This window comes from Eupeodes corollae, chromosome 2, assembly GCF_945859685.1.
Source record: "Eupeodes corollae chromosome 2, idEupCoro1.1, whole genome shotgun sequence".
Classification (NCBI taxonomy): Eukaryota; Metazoa; Arthropoda; class Insecta; order Diptera; family Syrphidae; genus Eupeodes; species Eupeodes corollae.
The window spans coordinates 110,247,399-110,274,198 of NC_079148.1; the positions used below are offsets into that span (position 1 = coordinate 110,247,399).

Consider the following 26,800-nt stretch of genomic DNA (forward strand, 5'->3'; position numbering starts at 1 on the left):
CTCCAGAGGAATGGAGTTAATAGGAAGACGGGCAGAGATAACAGTCAAGCAGGTTTTGCTACGTGACCCTATTAGTATTAGAGTGCAATGTTTTAAAAGATATACTTGCATTCTTAACCTTTACTTAACTTGAACTCACTCCCACAAAACCAAAACCAGCAGAGTCCTGATTATGAGGTTCGCGGCGGATCGTTTTTAATTCGAAGTTTTATGTTAGTATTTCCTTATTAACGAATTCGCGGCCAAGCGAAAATAGTTCTTCCTATATTCCAGTGATTTTACACTTTTGGTTTGACAGCTTTCCACAAATTTAGTTTTGTTTTTACTAAATTTGTGAAATTTGCGGTGATTTATTCAATATCCAATATTAAATTTAAAAAACAAAATCAATTATGGTGTATATTTATTCTGAAAGGGAGGAATTTGAGGAATCCTCAAGATTACGGGTGCCCAGGAGAATGCATGAATTTTATATTTTATTGTGGATAAATTATAAGAAAATTATAATAAAGCTAACTCGAAATTTTATATAATTACAATAAAGAAAGAATCCACGAAATCGAATAGGGAAAAATAATAATCACTTTCGCCTGTGAATCCGCCAAAAAAAATTGTCAGATTTCAACTCGCCAACAAAAATTGGCTGCGTTCAATAGGGTATCTTGGATAGGTGGATTTTTAGATAGCTTGTTGAACGAGTTGGACAGCTGTATTGAGATAGCTGTCAAAAAATATAAGAAACTTCAGCTGTTCACAAAAAGCAGAGAAACGTTTAAGCTTCGAAGTCAAAATTGTTGTAAGATAAAACATTTAATGGATAATTCAACTGACGTCGGACGATGGTGAATTGATAGGTGCGTAACAATTTAATAAATAAGAGAGAACCTTAATCTGTAATCTATGTTAAATTTCCTCTTAACTCTTCATTCGGAGGAAAATAGCTTCTTCATCGTCTAAAATCCTCAAATACAACTTCAACTAACATTTATATCTTTTTGTTTACCAACAACTACAAAAGGCTGAAATCAATTCATAGAAGTTTCTTGAAATTCAATAATGTGCTGAATCAGCTGTTCTGTCAGATACCTACATACCCCAGAAATTCTTGGATACCTTTGGATTCCTTTTTTGACATCTCATCTGTTTTTGATCATCTGTTATTTTACACTTAAAACACTAACAAAAAGGTATCCGGATACCCTATCTGTCTGAGATTGAACGCAGCCATTATGACATTTCAAATTTGCCTTCGAATTCGTTAATTGGTCGAATTCAAAACGAAGAAGGCGAAAGCGAAAGGAATAATTGAAAAATGCAAACTCGTCCCAGTAAAGAAGAAAAGCAGGGCTGGAGAGTAAACTAATTTATTAACCTTTTGTTGTTTGTTCTTTAAGTGGAAAGCTACCTACGTCATAGAAATATACAGGCTTATCACGAATTAAATCGTAACCGACAAATTTTACGAATCCCGAAAAACCATGTTACGAAATCCGTTTCTAATGGAAAATTGTATGCGATTTCCCACTGCGAAACGTACTTGGTAATAGTTTTTTTCGGGATTCGTAAAAATTGCCGATTACGATGGAATTTTTGATAGGGCTAATAAACAATTATGTAGGAATTAGTTTGGCAATAATGTGTTTTTGTGGGTTCAGATTACAAATAAGGCATTCAAATTCGTGTCTTTATTTTGCAAAATCAGTGATTTTCATTCATAGAAAAAACAAAAACATTAATTTTCCATCCACGCTTCAATTTTTCCAAAACTAAAATGAGAGCTATAAATGACAACGTTTAAATGGAATAATTTTAATCTAAAGCTCAAAAAGACTCAACAGTCTTATTAACACCTCTTTTCGCAAAAAAAATTGGCGTTTGAAGTGAATATTAAAATTGTATTCACGAGATGAGTAATTTCAAAAACGGTTGGGTTTCAGTCGAACGTTCGATTCGCTTTTCGTAATAAGGGCCTACATCTTTGCATTATTAATAAGTGTTATTTTTGCCCATGATTTTAAAATGATACAAAAAAGAACAGTTTATTATAAATTCTAAAAAATCGTCGCCTTTAATATGTAAATATGAGTTATATTAGAATCTCGTTATTTAAAATTTTAAGTTTTCGCTCAACAATACTTCTAAGCTCTTCAAAACTTATTTTTTAATACGTACTTTGTTCACTATCAAATTAACATGAAGGAGGAGGATTTCTAACCGAAAGAGTTAGCTTTTATCTATAACATGAAAACTATCCAGGTAGTTCGAAACAACCTTATACACAAAGAAATACCTCTTCGACACAATTCCAAATAAAATACTTCTCTAACATCTTTAAATTAATCCGTAGTTGTAATGAAAATAAAAATGCACCTTGATTAATGTTTTCTTTTAGGACCTCGGTCATGGATTAGGGTCAAACCTTATACTGCAATTTTACGTTTAGATCAAAATAAGTCTTTGTCGAGTTTCGACCATTTCAGCCACCTTACTTTCTACTGGAGTGAGAAGTTTTTGCTTCGGTGGTACGCCAACAGTTCCTGACAAGTTTACCTTATTTGTCCTTAAACTCCCCTTCACATTGTTTTTAAAATTCGACCAAACCTAGAAGCGAAACATTGAACATTCAAATGTTGCTTGCCTTATAAATTCTTATCTGTTCCATCCCTTTGCATCTCGTTGCGGTGGACCCTCAGCGTTGACATTTTCTGCCAATTTTGTCTAAATTTGGTCGGACTTTTGCAGTGCTTCCGAATTTAAAAAAAAAAAACCTTTGCTTAGGTCACGATGTTTGTCCAGATATTAAACCAACATTTCGTATTGCGACGGTTTGGTGTTAACTGTTTTTGTAAATTGCCTGTTAAAGAAAAGAAAGATAAATATTTAAATGATAATTTTAAATGCAATAAATAAATGTGTATCTATATTTACTCAAATTTTTGATGCGGTATATTTTTAAGCAACCTTCTCGAAAACACTTGATTTTGAATGAATAAGAACAAAATCGAACTGTTTTGCTATAAACTTTCGGATTAGGTAATTCCCCGAACTGCCAATAGAAACAAAGAAAAAGGTGGCAGTACTGGACCTTTTCGACTTTCGTTGAATAGAATTACGGAATACCGATTTTCCAGCCTATCCACTGTGCTTCCTAGGATATGATCAAAATTGAGATAGGTTGGTTTTGATGCCACTTTGAACTATTCTAACTGTTGAAAGAATTTAAGGACGTATTTCAGTGTTTAACCCGAGAACTCGCATAGTTCTTGAAACAGATTTCGGTATTCGTAGAGGAAGTGAAAAGTACCCTTTTCCGTTTCTGCGTCATCACGCTATATAAATGAGATGAACTGATACCAACCCTTTTCATATCTTTATCCATTGCATTGTGACCTAAATAGGATACCAATCATTCAGGATTAGTTGCAAAAGGTATAATGTTGTTCTTTGGAAATATTCGGCCATTAATTTCTCGAAACCTAACAAGTACCTAACCATTTGTTGCTTGTAGTTTCGAGGAACTTTCCATTTCACGAAATTTCATCAAGGGGCCAAAAGCCGATCTCAAATTTTCAGAGTAAAAATAACATCGAAACAGGTGTATATTGGACTGTAAAGTAAAACGCCTTGATATGGAATAGTAAAGTTTATCAAGTAGTTTTTCACAACATTACGCGAGATTGGGATGTTAAAAACATTTTGTAATGGTAAGTTCCGACTTTAAACAATTAGATCCTAGACGATTCCTTTTTAGTTTCCTGGTCCTCCTTAGTGTGGTCGTAAACACCTTTTTTGGTTCAGAGATAAAACTAAAAATCTCGTAACGAACAATTATTCTAAATAGAAGACTTTCGATCGTTTAGCTCATTTGATAAAAATGTTGAGTATTTTTTATAGAAAACAACAATGTCACAAGGGTAGTTTTCAAAATTTGTTATCATTACTCTTGTTTACTAATCTGAGGCTCCTAAAGATTAATTAATATAGGACAGATGAATTTCAACCACTAGCTGAGTATGAACTAAAACTATTTGTTTGTATTGGTTCTGATATTATCAGTTGTAGATCAAGTTCCTCAACTATATTTGAAGTCTTCAGTTAGAAAATCCTAAGCACATAACTAATTTTAAATATTTTCATTTCTAAACCTAACCACATGAACCCCAAGTTCCTGCTCTTTTAAAGAAAATTTGTTTATATAAATAAAATATTGTATGTATACATATTTTAATTGTTAGCTTAAATTTGGGTCCGAAGCTTTGCCAATCCAATTTTAATGGAAACACAAAAAAAAACTTATTGAATACTATATATACTGTAGACTGAACATTTTATTGTATTTTGATGGAATAATTATTGAAAACAAAATGAACAACTTTAACAAATTTAATATCGTTAGTTAACCAAATACATATAACTGTAGTATACATATAAAAGCAATCTTTGAGCAAAATGTAGATTTATAGCAAATATACATATATATATATGTAAACACGTACATATGTATATGCAATTTAAAAAGATGTAGGGAAAGAATAAAAAAACAAAACAAAAAAGAGGATGAAACCAAGCAGACTGACTTTCAAACAATTAAAATTACTTAACACTTTAGAGCATTCACTATTATTATTAATAATAATAATACAAACAAAAACAAGGTTAACAAAACAACCATAATTATACATATATAAATCCTTTGTTATATCACTTACAAAGTGAACTTGTAAATAAATGCGGCATAATAGCGGCGTATTAAACTATACACTGTTGAACCTTTAGAGCATAGAAACATGTATAATGCAAACATAAAGTATAAATTCAAAAAAAAAAAAAAAACAAAATAAAAAAATGTAACAAACCTGTAGCTATTATTTTAATTTATCCAAGCAAAAACAAATAAATAAAATTAATACATATGAGAAATGGCATTTGTTTCTTTTTGTTGCTTTGTAGATAAAAATAAAACCCAGGAATAAATATTTGATAAAATATTTTATTTAAATCTTTAAGTTTTTTTTATATATTTTGATTAGAGATACATTTGTTGTTTTATCATAATATGTAAAATAATAATTTTGTAGAATTTATTTATTTAGTCTAGTCTAAAATTTTAATAAAACTGGAAACAAGGGAATACATTTTCAAAAATACAAAAATCATACAATTTTCTTCTTAGCATTCACAATATTGAAACAATAATATTGAAGTTTTGTTTCCTTAACATGTCTATGATTTTAAAAGTTACAAAAAGCTTTCCAGGCACACCCTTCTCAGTAACAAGATTCAGCGAATTCAAATTACATATCATAAAAAGGGAAAACAATATTTTTCATTTGTTTAACAGCAAAAAAAAAACATCAAATTTTCAAATAAAAATTATACAATGCCCCAAGTTCTGTAAAAAGTTAAATTCTTAATAATTCGACGCCACACACTTTCTTCTGTTTTTCTGCATGCGTTCGATGTTCTCTTTGATGGGTGTGTGAGCGTAGAATGCCTGGACAATTGAAGTCACTGCCAAAACAGTGGCTATAAATTGGTTTATGCTTATTTCCCAGTTATCGGCATCGGTGGCGGTTGCAGTTGTTGGGGTTGTGACCGAAGAAGTTGAAAGAGCAGCTTCGGCTTGTCGTAATTCTTTGTCAAGAGCCATAAACAGATTGCTGGTTGATGGTGGTTCCATTGGAGTTGTAGGATTTCCATTGGTATCGGGCTAACAGAAAAAAGAAAAAATAGTTATTATTGTATTTCTTTTAGCCATTTCAGGTATCAACTATCTTCAAGATTCCATACATTTCTGAAATGAAGGTTATTTTCTTGAGAAATTATTATTCTTTGATGCTAATGATAGGGGGCTAAGTGAAGAAGGAGCTGAGAGTATTTTGTTTAGGTATTCCAACGAATTAGTGATTTCTAACAGACTCGTATTGATGAATTTCATAAAATTGTAAATTACTTATGAACCCAGATCTAGAACCGGGTAACTCCACTTTTTTCTAAGAACCGTTTTTAGGGAAAAAAGCTGCATAATTTGTTTTAATGTTTTTGTTTTTTGTTATAATTAGCGAACCCTTTTAGTGTTTTGTATACCTTTAATATGCCAAAGAAGAGAGGGAAGGGTTGGATAGGAGGTTTGGGTGTATATTGGTTTTAAATAGAAAGATAGAGCGTGGCAAGGCGTTCCACATTCGCGCAATACGGCTAAAAAAGGAATCTCTGTACTTCATAGTGCGACCGAAGTTGGGCTCAAGGGTAAACTGATGGGCATTCCTAGTTAAATTAATTAAGGGAAGGAATGCAACTGGCTATTTCACTAGAGCATAGTCCGTTAATATAACGGTAAAAGAAGGGTGAGGCAAGAAACCTTGCGTCGATGTTCGAGTGATATAATCAAGTTGATGATGTTAATGTCACCAATCATTTTAAAAGCTCTTTTTTGAATACTGTCCAAGAGGCTTAAATAAGTTACTGGAGCACCAGCCAGAGATGAGAGTTATATTTAATAATCAGACGGAGAGAAAAATTTCTTGCAACGTTTAAAAAAATCTAGACATCTTGCGGCATTTTTGGCAACATCTCGTATGTGATCGCTCCACAAAAGGTGGTTGCTGATGCACATTCCGAGGACGTCAAGATTTTCTGTTTCGTTGATGCAAGTGCCACTCATAGATAGTGGCAAAGAGGGTACAAAAGAAGAGTTTGGAGTTATCTTTAACTTCAAAACAGAAGAAAAATAAGATAACTCTTAAGATTGTCTTGTATTTATTCCCCACTTGCCATCTAACTGTCGTAGGTGTCGTTGTCTTACATTTAATATAATTTAACAACTTTTATTAGTGTAAGAAATTAAAATTACTGAATTAAATTGTTCAGTATCGGGTTCAGAGTATTTGAATGATTCTCGAGATTAATACACACCTAGCTAAGGAACATTACCTGTTCAAAAGGGTAAATCATTATGAAATATTTTGTGTTTTCAAACGTAAAAGGGTTAAACTTTTATTTAGAAAGAAACGCTCGAAAAGGAGGAGAGCGGAAGGCAGGACCAGCAATGGAAGCACTGTCTCAGCAAAGAAAAAAATGGTCAGCCTCGAAGGTGTAAGAAAACAGCGATTTATTTGTAAGTGTTTTTTAAGGAGTTTTGTGACTTAGGAAACAAAGAAAAGCAAGACGCTTATTTGTGGGATTCAATACTTCAATTTCCTGTCCAAAGACGTTCGCCCTGCAAGTGGAAATGAGGTGAGAAAATTTCAAAGCAAATGTTTAACACGGGGGCTCCGAAAATAAATCGAAGTTTGCTTTGCTAAATGAACAAATCATGAACCCAAACCAAGAGCCCAAAGTAACATACGATTTCTAAAGGGAAGATTTTGCAAAAAATTCCAAGCTTTCATTTGGTTGCTGCAAAAGATTGATAAAACTTGGTCGCAAAGTGTTTCAAAAAATTCAGCAAAATACCTATGACCAAAAGTAATGTAACAACAACCAAACAAAAATAAAATAAAATGGACTATATCCAAATATCGAAGATTTGTTTATGCTAACATAACTACTTTGTACGCTTCAATCAGTTATATTGTGCAACTAACAATCTTCGAACCCAAAACTAAATCAAGCGTTCAATCCATTGTTTACACTCCAAACAATGTACAAAGGCAGTACAGTTTTTTATAACTTTCCTTCAATAATTCAGAGTTGTCCAATTTTTCATTAAATATTAACAAAAATGTACACCAATAAAGCAAGGTAGATAACATGAAAACAGGGGCTTGATTGCGATTTTAAATTGTCGGGCTCCTAAAAATAAGTGTGTCTAGGTATGTTGATGATGAATATAGAGTATATTGAAAAAAAAAACATCCCTCATTGCTTTCAATACAGGACCTAGGGGTTCCTCCCGTTTCCCCCACCCTCTAGACGGGGCTGCTGCTGATATACATGTGTATGAAAGTTTGGAGACACAGCTACATCCGGTTGGTAAAATCTCCGACTATGAAGATGATAATAAGTAGGCTTCTTATTGAATTGAACGGACTTTTTTCTTATTTTTTATCTATGTATAAATTTAATTTTAGGCTCTTTTAATAAAAATAATTCAATTTTAAAAAAAAACAGTGTTATTTGATTTTTCTACAAATGTTAAAAAGTGGAGTTATCCAGTTCTTGATCTGGATGCTCCGTAAAAAAGAGATGCGTGATATTTTAATGTTACTGCTGAAATGAAATAAACCTACGAGATCTTTCAAACATAAACTGAATTTTTCCTGAAGGAGAGGCTCAAGCTACTTAAAAGTAAACAAAACAGAAACTAACCTCATCATTACTTCCATTAAAATCCAATTGAGTAAAGCTTTCCAAACTAATATCCTTCTTAATATTGCACACATTCTGGCTTCCCAACTCCATGAGATTCTCATCTGTAAACAAACCAACGAACAAAATCAAAATTAAATGGAATGAATTTTGTACGACATTTTAAGCACTTACATGCAGCTTTCATATCCTGATCTTGTTCGCCAATGATCTCCACCAAACTACGCCACAAAAACTGAAAGTTTGTTTTCTTCATCTTTGGAACTGTTTTATTGGGTGAAGTTCCTCCGTAAGGTTGATCAAAGAAATACCTCAAGCTACCCAAGCTTTTTGTGTCTGACGTTGAGTTTGTGCGTGATGTACGATTTTCGTATTTGGCATTTCCCATGTCGCTCTGTGTTATTTGAGAGAAATTCGAAATAGTTTCGACATTCAGCTGGTTAAGTTTCGCCCCAAGATCACTTATATCCGAGAATGTTTCAATCGACTCGAAACGACCTTGTTGGGCTAGTTGATCTGTTGGCAAATCAACATAAAATGTCGATTGTGAGTTTTGCGGTTGAGAATTTGGTAATGAGAGATTTGGAGTTGGCTGATCGTCGTTTGTGTCGATGGAATTTTGTTGTGCAATTGATGTGGCACCCGTTCCACCAGCTCCTATTACTGCAAATTCACACTCATCGAAATTATTGTCTGTTGGGGAGGGTAACGCCTCTATAGATTCGGATGGATCATCACTGGAATCAAAGAGGTAATCAGAAATTTGGGGTCGAATCCAATCGTATAAATTGGAAACAAACCCAAAGAAGTCTTCCGCTTCGATTCCAACTTCTGCCTCGCCTTTGCCACTGCGTGGCTTCTTCGCTTGTTCTATTTCGGACTTGCTCAGCAATGGCGGCAGATGCAGGATATACAAGAGTTTTAGTTTTTCTGTGTATTTGGTGGAACACAGAATGCCAATGGCATTTATTACTTGCGAAAACTCTAAAATACCGGTGCTCTTTTTGTCAGTTAACTATAATGAACCCAAAGTTTAGGGTGGTTAGCGAATAGTTGGCCGTTTGACAGAAAGAAAAGAAAAACTTACTCTAAATAGCTTCTCAGCTAAGTCGATTGTACGACAATTCTTCCACGGAGTCAGTTCATAGAACAACACTCTGAATGTCTCGAAATCTACATTATAAGGTTCTGACCGACTGCATGTATTGTGTGGGATGAATTCTTCATCTCCAGCATGCGGGATAAGGATTGGAGCTTCACCAACGCTGTTTGCCTTCTGTTGAATTTTCTTCGGTGTCATCTTCTCCTCTCGAATTATAGCCAACAATTTGTGAAGTTCATCTTTCTCAAAGTAAATATTATCAGCGTGGAATTTAACCATTGTTTTTTCGTTGTCGATGTCGAATTGTCGCATAGTAAGTCGCCGATGCTTGTTTCGGAGTTCTTCGATTTTTTGAACCGATATTTGACTTCCGAAACGGCTGTAGGCTTCATGAATCAAAGTCTGAACCGATTGACTGTGATGTGTTTGAGATTGACGTGGTACAGACAATTGGTAGTCTGGATTGTAAATGCCATGTAAAAAATCTCCAAGTAGTTGCATTGCTTCGCCATCGTCATTACACAAAAACAGTTTGTCTCGATTCCATTCAAGGATTTGAAGTGCGATCTTAATAAAGGTTTTTTAAATATTAAAATTGCTTATTTTATTTCGTAGGTGTTATAGTGAAATTTTACCACAAATATGATTTTTGCTCCATCGTAAAAGAAACAGTCAATGATTTGAAGAGAACTCTCGTAAGGAATTACACTTAGGAAAATTGTCAGGAACCACGATATTGAAATCATCTTGATGATGCCAATATTGTCCAAGTGACTGTGAAGGTCTGGTAAATATGTTTGTACCAATTCATTGAGGACGCCTTGATCAATCTAAAGCAACCAAGTAACAAGAAAATGCACAGTAGGTATATGTGAACTGAACTGATAGAATTTTGAAGAAGTCACTCACCTGTGCTCCTACAATTTTATCATTGTAATAGACAGGCAAAAGATTCTCACACAAACTTGCTAACATCCAAAAGGCATTCTCCTCATCACAGAATAATAAAAACACTGACGAAACTATATTCATCGCTTGACAATATCCAACGTTTGGATTACGAAGTGCATAGGCCTGTAGGACTCGTCTAAGGGCGCTCAGACCGTCTTTGTGCTGGAATGCAGGATGTTCGGGTAGGGATCGATGTAGATCACGATCGATTTCATCGTGAACCGGACAATGTTGCATTGAAGCTGACTGTCAATATAAAAAAATCATTCAAATAAAAATTGTTCTAACAAATTTTTTGGAGAATTAAGAAGTATCACTTTTTCAACAAGATCTTCATAGAGTCCAGGATTCATTTCTTTTTCGTGTATTGCACCGGAAAATATCAACCAAATTTCTTGTCGCAATTTATCTGGAATGCCCTCGATTATAAGATTTATCACATCTGTTGTACGGAACATTGAAATTCCTTGACCAAATTCGCGAAAATGATTTTCCCATTTGCTTATCTGAAAATGAATACAAATTAAATAACAACACTAATTTTCCATCTTGTTGTTTGTGAGAAAATAACCTTCTCTTCTTGTTTTCGTTGCATGCTGTCAGTAAGACCAGACTTAAAGGTATGCATTAGAGCGGCTTGCTTGGACCACGAAATATCATATTTAGCACGTTCTTTTCCAACAGGTCTAAAAATTTAAACATATTTACATAAAATTTGTTTGATTTTCCAGATTTTACTTACATATTAATTTTTGATAACAAATCGGAGATTTTGCGGATGAGAACATCTCTGTCAGTTATTTGTGCAAATATAATGGGAACATTTTCATTTGTATTGATAATTATTTGATTATCATGACGATTTGGACCATCGTCTTTTTTTTCAGCGCTCTATCGATAGAATTAAAGAAATTACCAACAAAAAACCAACAAACAAAATTAATGTTACTCACTACTATTGTCTTTAATGGAACAACTATGCTGACCATATCCATAACATCACTTTTGAAGCATAAGAAATTTGTGGAAAGATAAATATTTCCACTAACATAACGTTTAGCGTATGGAGTCCAGAGTTTTGCTAAAAAAAAACATAATATAAGTTCGTATAAAAAGAACGATGCTGGTAAAAATTAAGTTAGCTTATCATTATGAAAAGCTAATTCTCCAAAGCTATTTATACAGGATTAGAAGATTCCTAAAAAAACACAGTGAATATTAGAAATATATTCAATTGTATAATTTGGAAAACTGACGAGCTCGAGTTTATTTATTGAATTCGTTAAAGGAACTTGTCTTCTAACACTTAAACGGCTATAAATAAAATGTAATTGTTCCAAAATTGATGGTGATATGACTGACCCGTTGAATAAGTTTATAATAAAGCACAGCTGGATGTGTTTTCTGCGTTTAAAAATCGATGGAAGATTTATGAGCGTGAGCGGTGGAAGTTCGAGCCTATTGGATCATGGGAAGAAACGGAGGTAGAAGTGCATGAATCTTCTTTGTACTCCTTCTATTCTGTTTATTTGGACTGAATATGAAGCCATATTACAATATTGGTCTTATAAATGATATATAAAGAAGTTTAAGAATATAAGGGTCGCGAAAATCATGTGAAAACCGTTTTATAAATCGTAGTCAATAATAATACCAAGGTCAGAGAAAGTAGAGAGTTTAGTCAAATAAGAAGAGTCTAATTGATAATTGAAAGTCAAAACATTTTGTTTGCGTGTAAAACACAATGATTTAAAAGCATATTTATAAAACACCATTCGCGAAAACTATTTAGATCATCTTGTAGAAGTAAACAGCCGTCAAGTGAGTCGATGCGTTTGAAAATTTTAATGTCATCAGCGTAAATTAAAACAGATGAGTGTTTTATAATAGAAGGTAAGTCGTTAACGTACAAAATAAACAGTAAAGGTCCTAAGTGGCTACATTTTGGTACGCCAGAGTTGGTATAAAAATATGATGACCGCTCATTCCTAAAAACTACATTGTATGATCTATTTTATAAGTACGACGAAACCCAACTAACAAATTTATCGTAAAAGCCTTGGGATTTAAGTTTGGAAGTTAATGTTTTATGGCACAATTTATCAAAGGCCTTACTGAAGTCTGTGAAGACACAGTCAACTTGTTTCCGTTTTTCAAACGAATCTAAACAAAATGAACTGAAATGAAAGAGGTTAGTAATTTGACTTATTTTGAACAAAACTATGTTGACTATCACAAATTAAAGACTTATAATTAAACGATATGACTTTACAAATAATGGACTCAAATAACTTAGGGATGACGGACAATTTTTCAATGGGACCATAATTTTTAATTTCATTTTTACTACCCTTTTTATGTATCGGTTTTATGTACGAACTCTTCCAAATTTCAGGATTTCAAGATTTGAGCGACTCATTAAAAAGAATATGAAAAGGATAGGATGCGCATTTTTATTTTTAATATAAGAAGGTACACCATCGGGACCAGGGCTATTGAACTTTCCTACGCGCTTAACCATATGGAGCTTTTTTTGAAGCGGCGGGACTCTTATGTCCGTGCTTTTTTATGATAAGCGCATACTCAAGGGGACATTACTACCCTTATTACGCAGAGACAGTGTGTGAGCATTAGAAAAAGTAGAGAGGATTTGAAAGGATATATCGGTATACATTGGTTTTGAATTCCTGGATATTAAAGATTAGAAAATACAGAGAAAGCTAAAGAACGAATCGCTGTACTTGACAATACGAAAACAAAGTTACGTTGAGGGTTTACTGATGAGCATTCTTTGAAGAGCGAGAATTACAGTTTTAAGGGGAGGAATGAAGCTGGCTATTTCTCTAGAGCATACATCTTTAAAATAACAGTAAAAAAGGGTGAGACAAGAAACTTTCCGACGATGTTCAAACGACGTAAATAAACCGATGGTAAATTAAATGCTCTACGTTCAATACTGTCCAAGAAGCTTAAGTAAATTGTAGGAGCACCAGCCAAGAGATGAAATTATTTTTAAACTTTGGAGGTATATAAGACTAATAGATAACAGCCAGAAAGAGAACCAAAAAATCTTACGCCAGTTTTGGCAATATCGCGTATGTGATCGTTCCACAAGAATTCGTTGGTGAAATACTTACCGAGAATATGGAGATGATTAGAATTATTGATGCAAGTGCCATTCATGGATAATGGCAAGGGGATATGTCTTACTTTAAAGATATATGACAGCATTGGGTTTTCGAAGCATTTTACGCGCGGTTTTTTATTTCCCATTGTACAATGCTGTTAAGGTCGGAATTCAATGAGCTTATCATATTTTGTCCCTGCAGTTCAACGAATGTGAAAAGCTAATAGTCGTCAGCGAAATAATATGTATTGGATAAGAAGTTACAGACAGGAGAGCATTAATAAAAATGAGAAAGAGTGTTGGAGATAAAACAGAGCCCTGGGGCACACCAGTATTTCTTTTGTGGTTTTCGACTGTAGTCTGGTGTAAGATGTATTTACGAACTAAGGTAAAATTGGTCTGTGTTAGCAGGTTCCTCAACTTTTCAAACTTTTGGAATGTCTCCAAGCCCCGGCACTCAACACATTTGATTGTAAAACTACTTTGCGATTTTTTCAAGAGATAATCATCAATTTAGGCCTGTTAATTTATTGCTGGAGACACATTTGAGTGGTTTGATGGTTTCTTTGCTATTTGAGAAGATTAAAGTTTTGTTAGCCGGAAGTTGTCTTTGGAAACAGAATAGTAGAAACTAAAGATATAAATTATGTCTATCAAATTATACGCCAATTGAAAATCGTCAACTTTAAGTTAAAATTAAAATGTGCATTGAAATTGTGTAAACGATATTATGAGCTGGTAATCTGAATGAGTTCAGAATATTGGAGTCGCCAATATCATCATTGATTCACTACGAAGTGGCCTAAAGCTAGATAGCTATTTAAAGTGAAATACATAATTTTGTGCTAAATATTTGTACTTAAGTAATATTAGATCGAACGAAAGGTTAAGTTCAATTGATGTTTTGGATCTGTTCGTAATAGAAATTGGGCAGGTTCAGACAGCACAAGGGCCTTCATTTGCAGTTGACTTCATTCTTTGAACTTAAATTTTGATTAAAGCAACTAGTTAGTTTTTTAAGTGTCATAAATTTCAAATTCAGAACTTTACTTCACAACCCTCTACTTCATGTTCATAGTACAAAGGCTACCAAAATCATTATTGACTACAGAACACTCCTCAGGCAAGCTACAAGTCCATCACGATTTATATTTTGTATTGTAAGGAAATATTATTTATTTTATAATGAGGTGGAGAGGAAGAGAGAGGAAAAGGGAGAAGGAAGGAGGAATCGGGAGACATTGGTATCGGAGTAGGGGATCCTTTGCATTGAGGTAGGACACCCTCTACTGACGTTGGCTGTTACCTCATAACAAGGTTGGGTGCTAGTTGTCGTTAGAAAAAATGGGAGAGGTATGGGTAGGATCGGGTCGGTCGAAGAAGGTAACTCTTAAATTGGGAACTAGGATAGGGATTGGGTGGAGGAAGGAATGTCCGTTACGGTAGCTGCGGCATGCTTGCAGTGCACAGCTGAGCTCGTCGGATGTTGGGGGGGTCTTGCTACCGTAACCGGGACTCACCTCTTTATAAAAACATAAATCATGCCGGTTACTACCACCACTTCATTCACTTTTCTCGGCGGCCGCTGATGACGTCACGGCCTGGCCTTTACCCACCCTTCCTGGAATCCACTCGGCCTGGTTTTCGGATTCCCCAAAAGCGGATCCAGGAAAGTTCACTGCCGTGGAACTACATTCCCGCCAAACCTAAAATTAAGTCACCCAAACCGCACCCCCCTGGAAATAACTTCCTATTCCATTTTCAAATTGGAATCACAACCAAGAAAAACGCTCGATTCATGGCATCGTTAATACAGAAAATCTTATCTTTTTATTAACTTAAATTCCTAATTACGTCAATAATATGTACAACAAAGATTAAAGCAATAAAGACCAAAACACTTAAGGAAATTTCTTCGTTCCACACAACAACCAAAAAAAACAATCATGGGAGCTTTGATCGCCGGAGCCACGCGGCGAATCTTTGCTTCTCCACCGTCCCGTATATGAAGCGTTTCCTATTCGTTTTTTTTTTGTTTAACCCTAATCGGACCCTTATTCCCTACCTACAAAGAGCTCATTGCGGGTGGACAAAAAAAAGGGGGGGTGCAAAATATTGCGTCGCGAGGGACGTAAGAGAACCCCTCTTCGCACTGGCGACGTCGGCGACTTCTTCCCTGAACAAAATGCACAAAAAAAAACACCAAAATCGCTGAAATTTCCCTATCACAAAACTTAGAAATTACAAAAAAAAACTAACGCAAATTTCCATAAATTTGAAAAAAAGAAAATAACGAGAAAAGAAATATTTAAATAAATGAATGTAACTAGGAAAAAAAAAACAAAAAGGTAAGAAAAAAAATGAATAAATAAATATATAAATTAATAAATAAAGAAAAAAGAAAAAAACTGAAATAAATATGTAGGAATATATAATATAATAAATAATAAGGACAAAAAAAATTGAAATATTAATTTTTTTTTTATCAAAAGAAAAAAAAAAGGTTTAAAGAGGTTAATCCTAATGACCAATAAGTTTGTATAAATGTATGAAAAGGCCAATCAGTGGACTCCTGCGCACTGTCATCCTCAGGGTCCAGATCAAGTCCTCTGGCGCTAGTGAACTCTTTCTTTTTTGTTGTTCTTTTATTTTATTTCTTTTTAGCCTTTTTTTAAACTTCTTTTTTTGTTTAAACTTCTTTTTTTCACTGCGCGGGTGGACGTTCCACGGAAAAAGTAAAATAAAAGAGCGTTACTTGAGAGCCCGGGTACTTCACAGGCCTTTTTTCCGGATAGGGAACTCCTCTGATCTTCCTGCCGGGTATGTCCCGCTGTCGTAAGCCGACTTCGCTCTTCCACCTTTTTGGTATACAAAAAAAAACACTCAACACTTATTTGCTTCAAATAGCAAGCAAACTCACCCGCGCAGTTTACACTTCACTTTCAATAAATAATATAAATTTGAATAAAATTTACTTTTTTTTGTTATTTTAATTATTGCTTTGCAACACGGCTTCTTTAATTTATTTTTCTTTAAACTGCCATACGTAATTACTATCACTCGGCCGTCTTTACTCTGTGATGCCTCCGGACTGATTGCCACCCACTAGTTCTATTTCAGTTAGTTGCAGTCACCTGAGGCACTACTGTACGGACCGAGTGTACATCAGGTACATCACCTCATCCTATACCTAATCCATCACCTCATCCGATACATATATTCAATTCCATCTTATGTAAATTAATTACCGTCAGCTGTTTCAACGGCTTCTATCTTTTTTATATAAATCGGATTCTTCTTACCGACGTCGGTTGTGTATTCCGATAGAGCCAGTTACTCCCTCTATCAGTTAGTATTAGTTAACCTCGTTCGGGTTTGGGCCCTCGCTAACTTGTCAACCGGCTATGACAGACGTCAGATAGACTTTGTTTATTTTATTTTGATTTTTGTTCTGGGCGCAAGTGCCTCCGGGTGATTATTTTAATTTAAATTAACAAAAAGGAATAAAAACAAGCACGAGTGCGGACCATAACATAAAAAAACAAACAAACATCAAGAACAAGGAATCTCCAGAAGGAAGGAAGGGGAGGAAACTTAATACCCGTAACTCCAACCTGGGAGTGGCAGGAATTCCCGAGGCCAAAGCTAAGTAGCATTTTCTTTCCTTCTTCCTTACCTTCTATAGTCTTAAATTTGTTTTCCACAGGTATGGATCTTGAACACAGGGACGAGCTAACGATGGACGGAACGACGCGACGGCATAACCTCATACAAAAAACAACGTATCAAATGAAGGACGAGGAATGGAATATATGGTTTACAACTAGTTTTTCAAATCACATTTTTCTATTTCAGGAGCAGCCACAACAAAACTCCGGATCTGGCAGGTCTCTCGGATGCAACAGAGACGGTGAAGGCTGCCGATCGTCTAGATTTCAACGTGGGGAAAAACTCACGCCCACAAGCCGGGCATACGCAAAGACAATTCAACACAAAGTAAGGATTAATATGGAGGTGAGGTACATAAGGTTAAGAATTAGGATAAGGTATTATATGAAGGTGCATTAACATTAGTTTTTTTTAGTTTTAAGGCGGGTTATTATATCTCTATATAGCACATTAGTTAAAAGCAAATAAAAAATCATACATAGGTAACTTTCAATCAGCTGTTGTCGACCAAATCATTTGTGGTGTAGTTAAGGTCAATGACCTCTTTTTTTTTCTTCGTGGAATAATCTTGTTACGTTCGCGATTGGATTATACAATTTTTTCTTTGGCCTTGGTGAAGTGCTGACAATTAGTACAAGTGATACAAAAATAGGTTCATAGGGACGGTTGTTTTTGAACAAATTAACAAAAGTTAATAAATAACACGAATAAGGGACAATACTTATTTTGACCTATTCTATATCACAGTTCGATGGGAGGATTTGAAACAAATAATGAAAACGTACACACAAATAAAAAAAATCAGTCTCGAAAAGATATCACAGATGGGCTTGGCATTAGATTCCAATAAATAGGAGATGTATGTTATAAAAAATATCACAGGTTGCTTATGGATTCCTAGTTCAGTCTTTAGGTTCAAATTACGTACGACAGGTATGTCTAGGTAATTTGTTTTTTTTTTCTTGGATTGCGGAGAGAACGCATGCGTAACGCGATGTCTCTTTATCTTGCTGCAACCAACAACCTCGCAATTTGTGGTGCTAAATGCAATTGCCTGTGATTTCCCATTAAGAGACGATTTGCTCTGGAAATCGAAGAGCTTGTGTGTATCACAGTTTCAGATTAATTTCATTATTGCTTCAAATCTTTGGCATGGAAGATTCCAATGGCCTTCCCTGCTAAATTTTCCAATTCGTACATATTCTTACCCACGGGTTTGACTATTCTGCATTTGATATATTTAGGACACAACTTCGCGGAAATCCTTTTCGATGCGTCACTTAAAATAAAGTTTCGTTTAAAGACCTCTTGACCGGGCAAAAACCGAATTTTTCGAGTACGGGTATTGTACACTTTTGCACTCTTTTCGTTTGCTTCTTGGATCGACTCTTTGAGTTTGGTCCGAAGAAGTTGTAACCGGTTATGTCTAGGAAGAGTGCTAATCTCACCATCTTCAAGGACGTTCAGTCTCTTTGCCAGGTCGTAACCGCTGGCATGGGTCAACATATTGACTCCGAATAACGCGAAATAAGGTGAAACGCCTATAGAAGTGTGAACTGAGCTTCGCAATGCCGCTGCTATTTCCTGTAGGTGGGCATCCCAGTCACGTTGGTCTTCTTTTAGGTACGACCTTATTGCCGCCAGTAAAGTCCTATTGACTCGTTCTGACGCATTGGATTGTGGTGCATAGTTGGCTGTCTTGAAGTGCCGTACACCGAATTGCCTTAGGAAGTTCTGGAATTCCTTGGAAATGAATTGCTTTCCATTGTCTGAATGAAGGACTTGCGGAACTCCGAAAGTATTAAAAATTTCTTCCTTTAGATATTTTATTATGCTATCCGTTTTCGCTGCTCGTAGGGCTTTAAGAAATACAAATTTTGACATATGATCAAGGACAACAAAAACACAGGTGTTACCATTTTTGGATCTGGGATAAGGACCTATAAAATCAACATAGAGTTTTTGAAACGGACGTTCTGACAAATAGCTAGTACAAATAGGTGGTCGGGACACTTGGTTTGACGATTTGGACGTTTTACAAACATCGCAGTTAGTAACATACTGGCGAACCTGAACACACATATTTGGCCAATAAAAATGTTGTCTTATCCGGCTTAAAGTTTTTGCTATTCCACCATGAGCGGAATTTGGTGGATCATGGGCCTTCTTGATCAGATCTTCTGTTAGGGTGGATGGTATCCACAAACACCAGGAGTGTTCGGATGAGGGTGACTCCAATGTTTGAGGAATCGTTCGCTTGTACACGAAGTTATCTTCTATTTTTAGGTCTGGTAGCGATTCAGGGTGCTTCCGACAGGTTTCTAAGAGATCCGTATATTCTTTCGATTTGAATTCTTCAGAGTCTAGATCGATTAGAGGCGCAATTAGATCTAATTCCAGAGCATCAGCATGTGCCCGAGAGAGTGTGTCCGGAACGACATTGAGTGACCCTTTTCGATGCTCTATGTCGAAGGCATAGGATTGTAGCTCCAGGCTCCACCGTGCCAGCCGGCCACTTAAGTCTTTCATGGACATTAGCCATTTAAGGCTCGAATGATCGGTTATGACTGTGAATTCCATGCCTTCAACGTAAGGCCGAAACTTTTTTATAGCCATAACCGCTGCCATACACTCCCTCTCGGTGACGCTATAGTTTCGCTGAGTAGAATTAAGTTTCTGCGAAAAGTATGATATCGGTAGCTCTTGCTCATCGTCATGTTTCTGAAATAGGACCGCGCCGATTCCCGTATCGGACGCGTCACATTGAATATAGAACCTTTTGGAAAATATCGGACGAACTAAGATCGGGGACGCTGTTAAAGCTCTTTTTAGTTCTTCGAAAGCGGCTTTAGCTTCATCGGTCATTACGAATTTTGAATTTTTATTCTTCAACGTATCCGTAAGAGGTGCTGTCAGGCTGGAAAAGTTCTTGATGAACCTCCTGTACCATCCTGCTAAACCAAGCAGTCGCCTGACCTGTCTAGGGTTTTTAGGTATTGGAAAATTGACAACAGCTTCTATTTTATCTGGGTCGGTCATTAACTTTCCCCCTCCAACTATATATCCTAGATATTTTAACTCTCTAAAACAAAACTTCGACTTTTTTACGTTAATTGTGAGATTTGCCTTCCTCAGACAATCAGCTACTTCTTCTAGCAGGGCGATGTGAGTATCGAAATCTGGAGAGACTACCAGCAGATCATCTAGATATACGAAGACTCGCTCCCGTAGTCGTCCTGGGATTACCTTGTCCATCAAACGACACAACCTTTGGGCAGCGTTGCACAAACCAAAAGGCATGACCGTAAACTGGTACAAGGGTCTCCCTGGCACTACAAAAGCAGTCTTCTCCCTACTTTCCCTCTCCAGCGGTATTTGCCAAAAAGCCTCTTTTAAGTCCACACTACTAATGTAATAGGTGTCAGATAGCCGGCTGAGAAGTCCGTCAATATGGGGTAGAGGATAAGCGTCCTTTTTGGTGACTGCATTGACCTTACGAGAATCCAGGCAGAAACGATACTTCACGGTATTGTTTGGACCTGGTTTCTTGATGAGGACAACTGGGGAACACCAGGGACTCTCGCTCTCCTCGATGACACCGAGCTTCAACATCCGGTCTACTTCTTCATACAGGTTGACTTGCACCGCCGGAGAGACAGGGTAATGTCTCTGTTTAATTGGAACAGAATCACCTGTATCTATACTGTGCTCTGCCAGCGAAGTTTTTCCTAGGCCATGTCTATCAAAGTCTAGAAACCTCAACTTAACCGCCTCTAACGCGGATCGCTGGTCAAACGTTAAGTCGTGCGCGTTTTTCAAATCGGCTTCTTCTAAGGTTACCGACAATGAACTTATTAAGTTTGGAGCGATTTGAAACGTCTTCCAAAAATCTATACCTAGATACAACTCTTGATCAAGGTTAGGAACTAAAAATAGAGTTATTGAATGTTCTTGATTTCTATATATTATTTTAGTTTGTACTTTACCGACAATATCCTGGTTCTTACCATCAGCTGTTCTGACGCCGGATTTATATGGTTGAACTAACAAACACAAATCCTCTACTAATTGCATGCAGCCCTTACCCAATATACTCACGCTGGCTCCGCTATCGAGAAGACCTAAGACTTCCTTACCAGCAATGATCACCTTGGCATAAGGCCGAGGATCGGAATTTGTATCTACTACTGTTGACGCAATGTTTTTTCTTAGTAGTTTTCTATATTTGTATCGTTCTCTAGCTTTTACTATCCTTCTTGATGGCCCTCCTACTTTCGTACCAAAAATCCTATCCCTCGCTTCTCTATATTCTCTTATCCTGACGTGTAAAGGTTTTATTTTATTTGTGACTTCTTTTGTAATAATATTTTTGTTTTCCTGTAACTTAGGCTTATCTCGAACTAGTATTTGGATTTGAGAATTATTTACAGTCTTGGATTCTACTGACCTTTGGTATTCACCGGGGTTACCTCGGACGAACGCGTGTCCCCCGGACTGCTCGCGTTCTGCTTGAAGTTTTCCGGTCTACAATTTGGACACTTTGGAGTTATCACTCCCTCTAGGCCACACTTAAAACAAAATACGTGCCAAGTTGAAGAAGGACAATCCACATATGAATGGCCTCGGACTTTACAATTCCAGCATACCCACGACTTAGCCGTATCATGTCCTCGATTTGGATTGGAACGAGAACCCTGGTAATGCACCGCTTCTATGTAATCTTCTTGAGATAGATCAGCTTCCAGTTCGTTGGCAAACCGAACCTGTGGTCTCGGGAACCTTTTTCCCTCTCTATCCTCTTTGAAGATTACATATTCAACCTCTTTACAGGCTAATCTTAATTGGTCCATGGTTTCAATGGCTTGAGGATACACTAAATTCCTAATCCGTTCACATAAATTGCCTTTAACAACCCTGACAAGATCAGATTCCTTCACAGGGGTACTGAGTTGGTATCGCAATTTGTTAATGGCTGCAAAGAAGTCATCACTAGATTCCTTCAAACCTTGCTGCCGAGCTCCCATTTCTCTTTGTATGTCCCAATCAGTTTTAGGATTTCGGAACTGTCGCCTTAATGCTTCTTTCAACATAGGCCAATCGGGACGGCGAGATGAGTTTTCCATCTGGTATTGCCAATACCATTGCTTCGCATCACGGGCTAAGAAAAGATGGAAGTCACGCAAAATTTCTGACCAAGCGCAATTATGGCTCGACTGCAGAAATTCTATTCGGCCAATGAAATCTTCGACCGTCAAAGATTCGGACTTTCCATCAAAAACTATGCCCCATTTGTCGATCCGTACCGTCTGCCGATTGGACCCTGTTGACATATTATTTGGTGAATACCAATTAGGTGGAGCGTATGCCTGAAAAGGCATCGGACCACCCCAAAAAGAACTTCCCGGTTGGCTATCAGCCATCCTTGCTCCAAAACCTTGGCTTCCCATTGGAACAAAGGATCTCGCTTGAGGATCAAGCCTGGGAGGTTGCTCCTGGATCGGTGGTGGTAGATGGCTAAAAATTGGGTTAGGTTGAGGACGAGGACGAGGTGTAGGTTGAACCACAGGCGGAGCTCTATTTTCAGCTGGCTGTTCGGCTTGCCGCGGAATGTTTAGTTCCTTGAAGAACTCTGCCAGTCCCTTCTGGATTTCGGTTTTCACCGACTCGGCTACAGCTTCATTAATCGCAGACTTGATTTCTGGAGTAATCGTGGACGCTCCAGCTGTATGCTGGTTTCTCCCTATACCCCCACTTGACTCAACCATAACCTGATCGGTTTGCGGTAAGGTTTGCACACCGATTATTTCCAAAATATCCCGGAGTGGACTTTTGCTTAATTTCCCTGCACCAGTTTGTGCAGGAAGACTCACATTACTATATGGAGGAGTGTCAACTGAAGAAAGTCGACTTCCCGCCGAACTACCACTTGCAGATTGATCACTACTTATGCCTTCTTGCGCACTCTCTGCATGTAGCTGTTCGGGATTTAAAGAAACCGATTCTGGTAGAACCTTCTCAGTCTCCTTTGATGGCGAATGTGTGACTGGCATATTTTTGCTTTGGATGCTCTGTTTTAACAAAGAACGAGTAACTGCTCTATCTCCAATTTTTGTTCTTAATGACTTTGCCTGCTCCTCTTCTTCTTCTTTCAAAAAGTACCTGCTCATTAATTTACAAAAGATGGATCAGAATATTGATTCGGAAAATGGTGTTGGATTATGATGATGGACTACGTAATCTACTCTTCCCAAAAATAACACAATCAACACTGGTATTGTCTAAACTGTTTTCAATGTTTCTTTTATTTTATATATGTCTATATTGTAACTATATTTGTTTTTGTTATCAAAAATGCTATTTTTTTTTTTTTTTGTAACAAAAATATTAAATTTTCCTGCTACAACTTACGAATAAAGTTTTTGTTTTGAATGGACTAATAAACAAAACTAAAATCAAATGTTTTATGGACTTTTTTCTTAAATTTGAATTCGGGGGTGTTTCTGGTTGCAAATTTCGGTTTGGGGTCTTCTTCCACGGCATTTGCCTGGTTAAACTTATTTTAATTATTGATATTATGATTTTTATCATTATTATTATTATTATTAGTATTATTATTATTATTATTATTTTAAGTATTAGTATTATTATTATTATTATTATTATTATTATTATTATTATTATTATTATTATTATTATTATTATTATTATTATTATTATTATTATTATTATTATTATTATTATTATTATTATTATTATTATTATTATTATTATTATTAATATTATTATTATTTATTATTATTATTATTATTATTATTATTATTATTATTATTATTATTATTATTATTATTATTATAAGTATTAGTATTATTATTATTATTATGTTCCGAGAAAAGTGAATCAACATACAAACAATTTTGACAAAACGACTACACAATTTCCAGTAGGTGTCGCCGCCCGGACAGTAAACGCGTCGTCGCGATTGATGCGGCCTGCTAACAAGCTATCCACTTCAAGACTTACGATTTGTTTCTATCCCAGCTTTGACTCCCACTGAAACAGGATACATAAACATCATTTTCGTACTCAAGCTCAAAGATATTGGCGCATTTCAGTTTTTCGTTCATCAACCATAAACTTGAAGTCGTCCACTATCCTGAACCAAAGTGCGAAAATAATCAGGACAGCACAAAAAATGTATTTATTGTAGTCGTGATCAACGTGAAATCAGCTCGTCGCATTTAAGAGGGCATGCCAATGAGCTCTCCCGCTTAAGACATACGAGCTGTCATCAATTTGATACGAAAACAACTAGTACACTAAGGAATGACTAGGGCCCCACGTTGGGCGCCATTTTATAATGAGGTGGAGAGGAAGAGAGAGGAAAAGGGAGAAGGAAGGAGGAATCGGGAGACATTGGTATCGGAGTAGGGGATCCTTTGCATTGAGGTAGGACACCCTCTACTGACGTTGGCTGTTACCTCATAACAAGGTTGGGTGCTAGTTGTCGTTAGAAAAAATGGGAGAGGTATGGGTAGGATCGGGTCGGTCGAAGAAGGTAACTCTTAAATTGGGAACTAGGATAGGGATTGGGTGGAGGAAGGAATGTCCGTTACGGTAGCTGCGGCATGCTTGCAGTGCACAGCTGAGCTCGTCGGATGTTGGGGGGGTCTTGCTACCGTAACCGGGACTCACCTCTTTATAAAAACATAAATCATGCCGGTTATTTTTAATTAATTGTGCACTACCACCACTTCATTCACTTTTCTCGGCGGCCGCTGATGACGTCACGGCCTGGCCTTTACCCACCCTTCCTGGAATCCACTCGGCCTGGTTTTCGGATTCCCCAAAAGCGGATCCAGGAAAGTTCACTGCCGTGGAACTACATTCCCGCCAAACCTAAAATTAAGTCACCCAAACCGCACCCCCCTGGAAATAACTTCCTATTCCATTTTCAAATTGGAATCACAACCAAGAAAAACGCTCGATTCATGGCATCGTTAATACAGAAAATCTTATCTTTTTATTAACTTAAATTCCTAATTACGTCAATAATATGTACAACAAAGATTAAAGCAATAAAGACCAAAACACTTAAGGAAATTTCTTCGTTCCACACAACAACCAAAAAAAACAATCATGGGAGCTTTGATCGCCGGAGCCACGCGGCGAATCTTTGCTTCTCCACCGTCCCGTATATGAAGCGTTTCCTATTCGTTTTTTTTTTGTTTAACCCTAATCGGACCCTTATTCCCTACCTACAAAGAGCTCATTGCGGGTGGACAAAAAAAAGGGGGGGTGCAAAATATTGCGTCGCGAGGGACGTAAGAGAACCCCTCTTCGCACTGGCGACGTCGGCGACTTCTTCCCTGAACAAAATGCACAAAAAAAAACACCAAAATCGCTGAAATTTCCCTATCACAAAACTTAGAAATTACAAAAAAAAACTAACGCAAATTTCCATAAATTTGAAAAAAAGAAAATAACGAGAAAAGAAATATTTAAATAAATGAATGTAACTAGGAAAAAAAAAACAAAAAGGTAAGAAAAAAAATGAATAAATAAATATATAAATTAATAAATAAAGAAAAAAGAAAAAAACTGAAATAAATATGTAGGAATATATAATATAATAAATAATAAGGACAAAAAAAATTGAAATATTAATTTTTTTTTTATCAAAAGAAAAAAAAAAGGTTTAAAGAGGTTAATCCTAATGACCAATAAGTTTGTATAAATGTATGAAAAGGCCAATCAGTGGACTCCTGCGCACTGTCATCCTCAGGGTCCAGATCAAGTCCTCTGGCGCTAGTGAACTCTTTCTTTTTTGTTGTTCTTTTATTTTATTTCTTTTTAGCCTTTTTTTAAACTTCTTTTTTTGTTTAAACTTCTTTTTTTCACTGCGCGGGTGGACGTTCCACGGAAAAAGTAAAATAAAAGAGCGTTACTTGAGAGCCCGGGTACTTCACAGGCCTTTTTTCCGGATAGGGAACTCCTCTGATCTTCCTGCCGGGTATGTCCCGCTGTCGTAAGCCGACTTCGCTCTTCCACCTTTTTGGTATACAAAAAAAAACACTCAACACTTATTTGCTTCAAATAGCAAGCAAACTCACCCGCGCAGTTTACACTTCACTTTCAATAAATAATATAAATTTGAATAAAATTTACTTTTTTTTGTTATTTTAATTATTGCTTTGCAACACGGCTTCTTTAATTTATTTTTCTTTAAACTGCCATACGTAATTACTATCACTCGGCCGTCTTTACTCTGTGATGCCTCCGGACTGATTGCCACCCACTAGTTCTATTTCAGTTAGTTGCAGTCACCTGAGGCACTACTGTACGGACCGAGTGTACATCAGGTACATCACCTCATCCTATACCTAATCCATCACCTCATCCGATACATATATTCAATTCCATCTTATGTAAATTAATTACCGTCAGCTGTTTCAACGGCTTCTATCTTTTTTATATAAATCGGATTCTTCTTACCGACGTCGGTTGTGTATTCCGATAGAGCCAGTTACTCCCTCTATCAGTTAGTATTAGTTAACCTCGTTCGGGTTTGGGCCCTCGCTAACTTGTCAACCGGCTATGACAGACGTCAGATAGACTTTGTTTATTTTATTTTGATTTTTGTT

The 26,800-nt window shown here is 36.3% G+C and overlaps 1 protein-coding gene across 2 annotated transcripts in view; it reads right to left on the reverse strand.

Moving 5' to 3' along the window:
• Window positions 1-4,970: 4,970 nt before the first annotated feature.
• Window positions 4,971-26,800, reverse strand: part of LOC129946262 (TBC1 domain family member 9) — a 28,020-nt gene continuing 6,190 nt past the window's right edge. The window contains exons 6-16 of one of the 2 annotated variants that reach the window (XM_056056389.1): window positions 11,317-11,444; window positions 11,106-11,254; window positions 10,935-11,049; window positions 10,681-10,869; window positions 10,322-10,609; window positions 10,048-10,242; window positions 9,398-9,979; window positions 9,111-9,325; window positions 8,485-9,047; window positions 8,311-8,414; window positions 4,971-5,710 (exon numbers count right to left, since the gene is read on the reverse strand). In XM_056056389.1, the coding sequence (XP_055912364.1) occupies window positions 5,411-5,710; window positions 8,311-8,414; window positions 8,485-9,047; window positions 9,111-9,325; window positions 9,398-9,979; window positions 10,048-10,242; window positions 10,322-10,609; window positions 10,681-10,869; window positions 10,935-11,049; window positions 11,106-11,254; window positions 11,317-11,444 (2,828 nt within the window). In that variant the 3' untranslated portion in view covers window positions 4,971-5,410. Of the gene's footprint in view, window positions 5,711-8,310; window positions 8,415-8,484; window positions 9,326-9,397; window positions 9,980-10,047; window positions 10,243-10,321; window positions 10,610-10,680; window positions 10,870-10,934; window positions 11,050-11,105; window positions 11,255-11,316; window positions 11,445-26,800 lie in introns of both variants that reach the window. The other variant, XM_056056388.1, reaches the window with a different exon arrangement.